The sequence below is a fragment of the Salmo salar genome, chromosome 09, assembly GCF_965601325.2.
Source record: "Salmo salar chromosome 09, fSalSal1, whole genome shotgun sequence".
NCBI classification, from domain to species: domain Eukaryota; kingdom Metazoa; phylum Chordata; class Actinopteri; order Salmoniformes; family Salmonidae; genus Salmo; species Salmo salar.
Window position 1 is genome coordinate 8,889,733 of NC_138299.1, and position 12,324 is coordinate 8,902,056.

Consider the following 12,324-nt stretch of genomic DNA (forward strand, 5'->3'; position numbering starts at 1 on the left):
GTCTGACATGGTGTCGTTCTTCTTGCCTCTGTTTATTGAAGACTGAGGATTCCCCCCCCCCCCCCAAGGCTTTCTGAGTTTGCAAGGAGTGTTTGGCTATATAATTAAATGTGTTACCTTTAGAATCCATTCCCCTGGCATTTCGCCTAGATTCTTCAACCCAAAATACGTTTACCTGTGGAAGATTTAGCCAATTTCTCATCGTAAGGAATCCACGATGTTTGATCCCTGGCCTCTACTAAAAAGTTAAGTAAGACTTGATCTCATACATCTTCCTTCACGTAGAAACTGTAATCTATATGAACCACTTATCGATCGAACTGAGGCTACACACCGATATGTGACATTTCCTCTCCTGCTACTCTCAAAAGGATTTGTTGTTGCTCTTTTGAAAACAATGCAGGTAAATTCAATTGATTGGACATGATTTGGAAAGGCACACAGCTGTCTATATAAGGTCCCACAGTTGACAATGCATGTCAGAGCAAAAACCAAGCCATGAGGTTGAAGGAATTATCCGTAGAGCTCCGAGAGAGGATTGTGTCGAGGCACAGATCTGGGGAAGAGTACCAAAACAATTCTGCAGCATTTAAGGTCCCCAAGAACACAGTGGCCTCCATCATTCTTGATGGAATAAGTTTGGACTTGAACCCGATCAAACATCTCTGGAGAGATCAAATCAAATCAAAGTTTATTTGTCAAGTGAGCCGAATACAACTGGTGTAGACCTTACAGTGGAATGCTTACTTACAGGCTCTAACCAATAGTGCAAAAAAGGTATTAGGTGAACAATAGGTAGGTAAAGAAATATAAACAACAGTAAAAAGACAGGCTGTATACAGTAGCGAGGCTATAAAAGTAGCGAGGCTACATACAGACACCGGTTAGTCAGGCTGATTGCGGTAGTATGTACATGTAGATATGGTTAAAGTGACTATGCATAAATGATGAACAGAGAGTAGCAGTAGCGTAAAAGAGGGGTTGGCGGGTGGTGGGTGGGACACAATGCAGATAGCCTGGTTAGCCAATGTGCGGGAGCAGTGGTTGGTCGGCCCAATTGAGGTAGTATGTACATGAGCGTATAGTTATAGTGACTATGCATATATGATAAACAGAGAGTAGTAGCAGTGTAAAAAGAGGGGTTGCAGGGTGGGTTGGGGGGGCTCACAGTGCAAATAGTCCGAGTAGCCAATGGATTACCTGTTCAGGAGTCTTATGGCTTGGGGGTAAAAACTGTTGAGAAGCCTTTTTGTCCTAGACTTGGCACTCCGGTACTGCTTGCTATGCGGTAGTAGAGAGAACAGTCTATGACTGGGGTGGCTGGGGTCTTTGACAATTTTTAGGGCCTTCCTCTGACACCGCCTGGTGTAGAGGTCCTGGATGGCAGGCAGCTTTGCCCCAGTGATGTACTGGGCCGTACGCACTACCCTTTGTAGTGCCTTGCGGTCAGAGGCCGAGCAATTGCCATACCAGGCAGTGATGCAACCAGTCAGGATGCTCTCGATGTTGCAGCTGTAGAACCTTTTGAGGATCTCAGGACCCATGCCAAATCTTTTTAGTTTCCTGAGGGGGAATAGGCTTTGTCGTAACCTCTTCACGACTGTCTTGGTGTGTCTGGACCATTCTAGTTTGTTGTTGATGTGGACACCAAGGAACTTGAAGCTCTCAACCTGCTCCACTACAGCCCCGTCGATGAGAATGGGGGCGTGCTCGGTCTTCCTTTTCCTGTAGTCCACAATCATCTCCTTAGTCTTGTTTACGTTGAGTGATAGGTTGTTATTCTGGCACCACCCAGCCAGGTCTCTGACCTCCTCCCTATAGGTTGTCTCGTCGTTGTCGGTGATCAGGCCAACCACTGTTGTGTCGTCTGCAAACTTAATGATGGTGTTGGAGTCATGCCTGGCCATGCAGTTGTGGGTGAACAGGGAATACAGGAGGGGACTGAGCACGCACCCCTGGGGAGCTCCAGTGTTGAGGATCAGCGTGGCAGATGTGTTGCTACCTACCCTCACCACCTGGGGGCGGCCCATCAGGAAGTCCAAGATCCAGTTGGAGAGGGAGGTGTTTAGTCCCAGGATCCTTAGCTTAGTGATGAGCTTGGAGGGTACTATGGTGTTGAATGCTGAGCTGTAGTCAATGAATAGCATTCTCACATAAGTGTTCCTTTTGTCCAGGTGGGAAAGGGCAGTGTTTAGTGCAATAGAGATTGCATCATCAGTGGATCTGTTTGGGCGGTATGCAAATTGGAGTGGGTCTAAGGTTTCTGGGATAATGGTGTTGATGTGAGCCATTACCAACCTTTCAAAGCACTTCATGGCCACGGACGTGAGTGCTACGGGTCTGTAGTCATTTAGGCAGGTTGCCTTTGTGTTCTTGGGCACAGGGACTATGGTGGTCTGCTTGAAGCATGTTGGTATTACAGACTCAATCAGGGACATGTTGAAAATGTCAGTGAAGACATCTGCCAATTGGTCAGCACATGCCCGGAGCACTCGTCCTGGTAATACGTCTGGCCCCACAGCCTTGTGTATGTTGACCTGTTTAAAGGTCTTACTCACGTCGGCTACGGAGAGCGTGATCACACAGTCGTCCGGAACAGCTGATGCTCTCATGCATGCCTTGGTGTTGCTTGCCTCGAAGCGAGCATAGAAGTGATTTAGCTCGTCTGGTAGGCTCGTGTCACTGGGCAGCTCGCAGCTGTGCTTCTCTTTGTAGTCTGAAAATAGCTGTGCATCCAACCTGACAGAGCTTGAGAGGAACTGCAGAGAAGAATGGGAGAAACTCCCCAAATACAGGTGTGCCAAGCGTGTAGCATCATAACAAAGAAGACTCGAGGCTGTAATCACTGCCAAAGGTGCTTTAACAACGTAAAGCAAAAGAAAACCTACAATTTTTGTATTTTTCTGTGCAAATGTAATATATTACAGTTTTAAATTTATTTTTTTTACACATTTTCAAACATGTCTAAAAACCTGTTTTTGCTCTGTCATTGGGGGGTATTGTGTGTAGATGGATGAGGGGGAAAACGATTTTATAAATTTTTGAATAAGACTGGAAAAAGTCAAGGGGTCTGAATACTTTCCGAATGCACTGGACCACACTGTGTGTATATATATATATATATATATATTTAATACAGACTACATCAAAAACAGCCTTCCCTGTGGCTCAGTTGGTAGAGCATGGTGTGTGCAATGCCAGGGTTGTGGGTTCAATTCCCACGGGGGGGCCAGTACAAAAAAAAATACAAAAATGCATGAAATGAAAATAAAATGTATGTATTCACTACTGTAAGTCTCTCTGGATAAGCGTGTCTGCTAAATGACTAAAATGTAAAAATAAGTGAGAATTTACAAAATTAGCCAATGGATAATGACAATTTTCTGGGTGGGAAAATTATAGGTCCGAAAACATAAGTTTGCACTTCCTTTTTTAATTTAGGCCACGACTCAGGCAGCCAAGTGGACACAAGGCTCTTTGGCTCATCTCAGTCACAAATAGGAATAACTTTGCATCTGTTTCTGATTAATAAGCAATGCCATGCTGATGAGTGGTAACATTCAAATAAACCCATTCCTGAAATGAAACGTAGGCTGTCATATGACAGGAAAATATACCACATTCACATGGATTTGCACGAAGTGGGCAGTTTGGATTTGTCACTTCAAGTCCCAAAATATCATACTTTGACTAAAACAATGACTTACTAACTTAGATCGTTGTGTAATATCATGGGTAAGCTCTGGCCATCGTCTCTCAGCTCGAAAAAGTAGATATCTACTAGTGTGGGCTTTAAGTGTACTTTTTCTCCCCACCTACCTCCCTCCTTCCATCCCTCCCTCCCTCAGACTGGCTCTCTGGAAGGCCAGCACTACAGGAAGACCAATAAGCTGGTGTCCCTCAGTGAGCAGCAGCTGGTTGACTGCTCCGGCAAGTTTGGCAACATGGGCTGCATGGGTGGTCTCATGGACCAGGCCTTCGAGTACATCAAGTCCTTGGCCCCTGGAGGCCTGGACACTGAGGACTCCTATGCCTACCATGCTGAGGTGAGCATTGAACAGTGGGCAGGGTTGTGTTCATTGGACCACACATTTAAAAACATTTCAGTTCATTTTCTTCCATTTGGTACCTAATGAATACACCCCAGATCTTGATAGAAGTTGTCTTTAGGTACAGATCTTGCATCAGATGGCTCTCCCTAAAGCCCAATGGTTAAGCATTAGAAATGAGAAATGCCAAACTGACCTTAGATCAATAGGATCAAATTCATCCTTCTCTCACGCCAGCCCACATCAGCCCCACACAGAGCAGTAGTAGGCTACAGGGTTAGGCTCAATTCATAATTTAAATGAGAATGCCTCATAAATTCCGATTCAATTCTTGAATTTGAATTTAATTTTAATTGAAGTATTAAACAGGATACAAAATTGCAATTCGAATTTGAATGAAAGGAAATAGAATTGAAAAGTGAAATTAAATTAAATTCGAATTATTCTATTCCGTAATAGGTGTAGTCTATACAGTCCTACATCTTGTACATAAATACATCAAACATGTTGTTATATACATGCATATAAAATATTGTTGAAACAATTGATTATCAGGACAAACTTTTAAAACGTGAATGATCAAGGAAAACAAAACTTGTACGTGAATATTCTAAGTTGTTATATTTCATTAATCACTTAATGTTCTTAAAATATGGGGTAAAAACTACATTTCCCAGAATGCATAGTTGAACCCTCAAGTTGACCCTGAGGCCTTCAAAAAGAAGCAAAACAAATGAAAATGGTTGGTGGAAATATATTTCGCTATTCTAAGCACTAAGGTTAAAGGAGTATGAACATTGTTTCCAGAGAAAGGTGATATGTTCTTTGGTAGCTGGAAGAATGAACTGTCAGATTCAATGAAATTCATGTTCTATGACTGAGTGAAATGTATTTTAATTGCACTGAATTCAATTCTACTTCCTGTCACTCAAATTCTAATTCTACATCTTGTGGGGTGTGGCCATTTCCATTCTAATTTCAATTCATGAATTGAATTGGAGCCAATTCCAACATTCTGAATTAACCCCCTCCTGACTCAAGGAAGAAGCACAACAGTGACATCTAGTGTAAATGCTTAGTGGTGCAATATAATCAGATGACAAGGAGCAGACAGTTGAGAGCCTCATTTTACAATGACACATTTAGGTGTGAATATAATATATGTGCTTACTTATACTAGTTCATGCTATTTTTGGCCAATTTTAAGAATACATAATATTTTAACCTACCGGCAAAATAATGCTTTTCTACTGAACTTTTGCCGTAAACAATTTGCAACTACATTTCCACAGTGTATATTTAACAATGTCTTTCTATGACAGGACAAGAAGTGCCACTACAAGCCAGACAGTCTGGGTGCCACCTGCACCGGGTACGTTGACATGACCAGCGGTGACGAGAGCGCCCTGCAGCAGGCCGTGGCCACCGTCGGACCTGTGTCTGTAGCCATTGATGCTGCACACTCCTCCTTCCAGCTCTACAAATCAGGTGAGGTCTTTTTTTAGACATGCCTCTTTCCAGATGAATATGGTTAGGCCTTTTAAGACCCGGCTCTCTCTAGATTAATCAGATTAGTCTTTTTAAGACATGCCTTTCTCCAACCTGGACCTACACTTGTCATCTTGGTCAAACTTTAAACAAACTATAACTTATAAAGCGTAATAACCCCTTTATAAACCCTTTGTAACCTTAACCCTTTAGCTAATAACAGGTCGTGACATCTGGTTCTTTAACAAATGTGGCATAGGTTTTATACTGCCCTTTAAATAGTATGACATTTTCTCATGAATGATTTTTGAAGCATTTATGTAGGTAGGCCTTATAAAGGGCTTATGAAAGCTTAATTGAGACTCCATAAGTTATGGTTCATAACTGTGTACTGAATGATCTGTGACTTGTTATCTTTTTTCTTAGATGTACAGTAATACTCCCTGTGTGTTTTGTACATTGAAAGCCATGTATTGACTTGGGCATCAACAGTCATGATACATATCCTTTGCAAAATATTCAATATGTGACACATATAACCTCATACCAGGCTGATTGTGTGTACAGTATATTGAGAATAACTGAATGGTTGTTCATTCCCAGGTGTCTATGATGAGCCAGACTGCAGCAGCGATCAGCTGGATCATGGTGTGCTGGCTGTGGGCTATGGCACTAGTGATGATGGCCAGGACTACTGGCTGGTGAAGAACAGGTAAACAACATACTGTATGCTGTATGAAATCAAGCTAGGCCTATCTGATTGGTCAAGAGAAACCATAAGCCAATGGTGTTGCAGTTGTATTTCCTAATCTCAGTACTGTCAGAGATGGGCTCTGTTATATTAGGGTCGCGGTGGTTAGTTAGAATGGGATCTAATGTGCCAAGAACAAACTATGATGCTTAAAACAGGTGGTTTAAGCGGTCCAACACACTAATATCAATGTTGCTATGCCATTGCTAAATGCTAAGTGTTTGCTTGATGTGTGTGTTCTAGCTGGGGCCTTGACTGGGGAGATAAGGGCTACATAATGATGTCCAGGAATAAGCACAACCAGTGTGGCATCGCCACGGCCTCCAGCTACCCCCTGGTCTAAGGGTGAGTCTTACGGGCATCAGTGTCTATTACAACTACTGTATATCTATACTCGCTTACTATCTCATTAGTTACCATAGCATTAGATCACAACTATATCTATAGTTTAATAACCAAGGGCTCTATTCAATCCGTATCGCGGAAGTTCAGCTTGACTGAAATTTGAAGGCAATTTTCCTGTGTTAGCGGAGACTGCATTCACTGCTTTAATTATCTTTACATTTCTATCGCGCAATCGGTAACGCTTCAGCGATACAGATTAAATAGACCCTACTAGCAGTGTCTATCCCAATTATTCAAATGATCAACATGATCAGCTTGATACACGATACAGCTTTACTGTGTATCCTCCCTCCCAGACAGAAGGGCCTTTGTGTACTGAGTAAACATTCATATTGGATTGAAGCAGATCTAGAAGTAAATAAAACGTATTTACTTTGCAAGGCCAAAAGTTACTTCCGTTTGGCAATTCATCACACATTTTCCCACAAACATATCAAATCAACTTAATCATTGTGATGCACAGTGATTCATGCACACTACAGATGTAGTATCTTCATTTAAGACAGTTTTCCACAGCATGAAAATAATCCTGCAGCAACAGGATATGTTAATTGTTATTTGGGTGGTAATTTTGGTAGGGGTTAATACAAAACAAAAATCTAGTCTGAAATTTCAAAGTGGAAATTACAAACTTCAGAAGCTTTTTAAAACCTCAAATACACTACAAGTTCCCCTGCAACAGGGTGATCAAATGAAAGGGGAATTTCACCATGGGGAATTTGGGCATGTTTTCATCATTGCCCAGAAGGAAGGTGGGTCTGGGCTTCGCGCGCTGAATGATACACCCTATGACGGCTTCTGGTATATTAATGGGTGTGGGGGTCTGAAAATAAATGTGGTCTTGCACGGTTCTATGTGATAATGATCACTCTCCAGACGTAGGATCTAAATTTGAGCCAGTTTGCTACAGCAGGAAAAATGATCTTGCAGCAACAGGAAATATGAATTATTATCTGGATTATAATTAAAGGCATTTTTTATATTATAATTAAATAAATATAATTAAAGGCATTTTACAGTAGGGTAAATCAATTCTGACATTTTTAAGTGGAAATTACAAACTTTAGAATACTTTTTAAACCTTAAATACACTACAAGTTTGCATTTCCTGCTATGCAGGAAAATTCTCATCAACAAAACAGTGTTCAAACTAATATCCTACATCTGTTTACATTTTTGTGCATGTAGATATCGTTGATCTTGTTCGATAGAGCCATTGGACGTCTTTCTGTGACGTTCCTATTGGCGGATGAATTGCTAAATTAACAAGCTGACACACATTGTTTCCGGTCTCTGAAAGACTACAACTCGTGTGGGGTGGTGCCTTGTGCTCTGGGCCCCATCTCTCACCCAAGGCAGGCTTTTTTGAAAGGGATACAGACACTAACAGCACAATCCTTTGGGCAAAACTGAAAGAACTGACCAGACCACAATGACTTCAAGTGATTCCTCTCATCAACACGAATTTGACAATGGAGCATTTTTTTGATGTTCATTTAGCTCCATGGTGACATTCAATCATAGATATTTCAACCGGAAGAGGATTCAAAACAAATAGTTGGATTTACCTAGAAGCTGAGCTACAGCTGATGCCGGCAGCAAGAGGGCAGATGACAAATACGGTGGCTAGCTAAGTAAGTTACTTTTTACTGCAAGCCACCTAACTAGCTAACTTTCGATTATCTACTAAAACCCATATTGTGTATTGCTGACTAACGTTAACATACTACTATGTTACAGTAGGGGGAAATTATTATTATTAGTAAAATCCCTTCTCTTTTTAGTCGTAGATACAGTGCATTCGGAAAGTATTTAGACCCTTTGACTTTTTCCACATTTTGTTATGTTACAGCCTTATTCTAAAATTGATTAAATTCCTTTTTTTCTTCATCAATCTACACACAATACCCCAGAATGACAAAGTGAAAACAGGTTTTTAGAAATTTTAGCAAATGTATACAAAATACATAAATACCTTATTTACATAAGTATTCAGACCCTTTGCTATGAGACTCAAAATTGAGCTCAGGTGCACCCTGTTTCCATTGATCATCCTTGAGATGTTTCTCCAACTTCATTGGAGTCCACCTGTGGTAAATTAAATTCATTGGACATGATTTGGAAAGGCACACAGCTGTCTACATAAGGTCCCACAGTTGACAGTGCATGTCAGAGCAAAAACCAAGCCATGAGGTGAAAGGAATTGCCTGTAGAGCTCCGAGACAGGATTGTGTCGAGGCACAGATCTGGGGAAGGGTACCCAAAAATGTCTGCAGCATTGATAGTGCCCAAGAACACAGTGACCTCTATCATTCTTAAATGGAAGAATTTTGGAACCACCAAGACTCTTCCTAGATCGGGGGAGAAGGGCCTTGTTCAGTGAGGTGACCAAGAACCCGATGGTCCCTCTGACAGAGCTCTAGAGTTTCTCTGTGGAGATGGGAGAACCTTCCAGAAGGACAACCATCTCTGCAGCACTCCACCAATCAGGCCTTTACAGTACAGTAGAGTGGTCAGACGGAAGCCACTCCTCAGTAAAAGGCACATGACTTGAACTTTGCCAAAAGGCACCTAAAGGACTCTTAGACCCTGAGATTCTCTGGTCTGATGAAACCAAGATCGAACTCTTTGGCCAAGCGTCACGTCTGAACGTGACGGTGAAGCATGGTGGCAGCATCATGCTGTGGGGATGTTTTTCAGCGGCAGGGACTGGGAGACTAGTCAGGATCGAGGGAAAAGTGAACGGAGCAAAGTACAGAGAGATCCTTGATGAAAACCTGCTCCAGAGCGCTCAGGACTTAGGATTGGGGCAAACGTTCGCCTTCCAACAGGACAACGACCCTAAACACACAGCCAAGACAACACAGGTTTCTCTGAATGTCCTTGAGTGGCCCAGCCAGAGCCCAGACTTGAACATGATCAAACATATCTGGAGAGACCTGAAAATGGCTGTGCAGCTACGCTCCCATTCAACCTGACAGAGCTTGAGAGGATCTGCAGAGCAGAATTGGAGAAACTCCCCAAATACAGGTCTGCCAAGCTTGTAGCGTCATACCCAAGAAGACTCGAGGCTGTAATCACTGCCAAAGGTGCTTCAACAAAGTACTGGGTAAAGTGTCTGAATACTTAAGTAACTGTGATTTATTTTAAATACATTTGCAAAAAATATATAGATTTATGTTTTTGCTTTGTCATTATGGGGTATTGTGTGTAGATTGATGAGGGGAGAAAACAAATGTCATCCATTTTAGCATAAGGCTGTAACGTAACAGAACGTGGAAAAAGCCAAGGGGTCTGAATAATTTCTGAATGGACTGTATGGCTACCAAACAGCAAGCTACAATGTTACAACCAAGGGCTGGAACCCCAATTATTTTAAATCGTTTTGTTTCACTGTTCCGACCAGCAAATTAAAGTTCAGAATCGGTTCATACCCCCAAAAATAATGGTTTATATCTTTCCTTTCTGCTCCTTTTTAAACCTGTGTAATAAACATTACATTACTTCACCAATGTATAGAGCAGCTTGCTATTGAGTGGGAAAGCTATATGCATGCATTGGACAGACAAGTGTAGTGTAGGGTGTTACATGCGACTGACTGACTGACACTGGAAAACGTGTCTGAGTGACAGTGAGGGCTTTGCATTGGCACTTTGTTGCATTTCTTTGTGGGGCTGGAAAAAAAATGCCCGAAATGTAAAAGAAAGTTATTATCTGGTTCCCATGCTTTTAAAATAACGGTTCTGTTCTGGAATCGTATAAATCACTTTCGTTCTGGTTTTGTTGCTCTAAAGATTTCGTTATTTTCCGGTTTTACTTTCTGTTCCCTGAACCAGTTACAACCCCTGGTTACAACCAGCCACCTAAAGCTAGGTTTACCAGCAAATGTTAGCACATGACTGGAGTTGTCTAGCTAGTTAGCCTGGTGCCTGCTAACTTGTTATTGTTTTCTTCTATTAGGCTAGATATTGTTCTAAATGTAATCTCTGTGCCTGTGCACATGTATGCATGTTCAATTAATCTACGCTAATGTTGATGTTATGCTGGTACAGTTCAACTGTCATTGAAACTGTACAATAGACTATCATTTATTATCTTTTTCTGTCTTACAGACAATAGTGTTTGGTGACTGGGATTCTTCCTGAAGATGGAGAGTAACAGAATTTATTTGTCTGTGTGTGTTATTGTATCAGAACCATTTCCCATGAACTGTATCCCTCTTGATGGATTGGACATTATGCTGGATTTGAAGCAGAAGATGACTCAAGAGGAGCTGAATGACAGTTTGATCATGACAACATTCCTCCCACAGGCTGTGCAAGTATTCCCTGAACTTTACATACTGTATCTTACTGTATGTTTCTTTGTGAATGGCAATTTCATCATGAGCACCTCTCCCATCATTTGCTGATCACCAGTTCTCTTGGCTAGAAATTGTTACACCAGATAAAGTGATTTAACCAAGATATTTGGTATCCATTACTGGGAGTTACAGGATAGTTACTGTTTGGTGTAATAGCACAGATCATTTTTGACCAACCTTAGCGATGCTGTCTTCATCCTCGACTTGTGGGAACAGGAGTCTCATAAAATGTCTGTGACCAGTTGTCAGGAGTCAGTTTGAATTCAGAAAATGCTCCGTTATCTCATTGATCGACACGGGTGTCTGTCATCATGACATGCGGCACTTTGGGGTAGACACCCAGCTGTGCTACACCAAACAGTACCTATCCTGTAACTCCCAGTAAATTATACCAAAAATCTTTGGTTAAATCACATTATCTAGTGTAACAATCTGTATATACAGTTCTCTGTACTACTCTGTTCATGCTGTATTTTCTGTATGTTACTTTTACTATATAACATTGTTGAATACCAAGTTCTCTTTTTGAGTTAAATATTGTACACTCCTCCTGTATTTTAGATCTTGACAAATAAACATTATATGGATATATCTGAATGTCTAACATGTGTGTGATGCTTCAGAGCCCTGTACAGCTTATTAAAAATATATTCTGTGTATCCATAAAGGCAGCCAAATTTTGAGGATTGATAGAAAATAGTTATATTTATTTTATGATGGTTCTACATGTTCTTATGCTGAGACACACTGTCCTTTATCCACTTTCAGCACATTAGCGATGTTGTTTGGCATGGTAGGCTGAGGAAGCTAAGACTCTGTGCTTGTGGCGAATGGTCTTGTCCTGTCTGCGGTGTATGGTCAGCTGGACAAACCTCTGCCAGAAGTGGTGTAGGGCTCGTAGCCCTTAAACACCAACTGTTTGTACCTCTTGCAGATTTGCTGGGACTGCACGTCTCCTGGAAAGACATGGTTGTGGTGTTGCCATTTTACACTTTTTGTGGAAGGGACTTAGGGCAACACACCTTTTGTCACAAGCGTCGTTAAAGGTAGACCAAAACGCAGCGGGTCCGTGAATGCTCATCTTCCTTTTATTGAAGAAAAAAACAAAATACACTTACACAAAACAAACGACGATAACAGTCCCGTAAGGTGCTCAGACTATACAAAGAAACAACCACCCACAAAACACAAGCTGAAAACCCCTACTTAAATATGGCCTCCAATTAGAGGCAACGAAGAACAGCTGCCTCCAATTGAAGGCCAAACCA

The 12,324-nt window shown here is 41.5% G+C and overlaps 1 protein-coding gene across 6 annotated transcripts in view; it reads left to right on the forward strand.

Annotated features, from left to right (window-relative positions):
- Nucleotides 1–11,647, forward strand: part of LOC106610669 (procathepsin L) — a 44,978-nt gene extending 33,331 nt beyond the window's left edge. For 5 of the 6 annotated variants that reach the window (XM_045723362.2, XM_045723359.2, XM_045723357.2 and 2 more), the window contains 5 exons: nt 3,849–4,046; nt 5,372–5,537; nt 6,141–6,249; nt 6,532–6,633; nt 10,806–11,647. In XM_045723362.2, coding sequence (XP_045579318.2) covers nt 3,849–4,046; nt 5,372–5,537; nt 6,141–6,249; nt 6,532–6,631 — 573 coding nt within the window. In that variant the 3' untranslated portion in view covers nt 6,632–6,633; nt 10,806–11,647. The remainder of the gene's footprint in view (nt 1–3,848; nt 4,047–5,371; nt 5,538–6,140; nt 6,250–6,531; nt 6,634–10,805) is intronic. The other variant, XM_045723358.2, reaches the window with a different exon arrangement.
- Nucleotides 11,648–12,324: the final 677 nt, after the last annotated feature.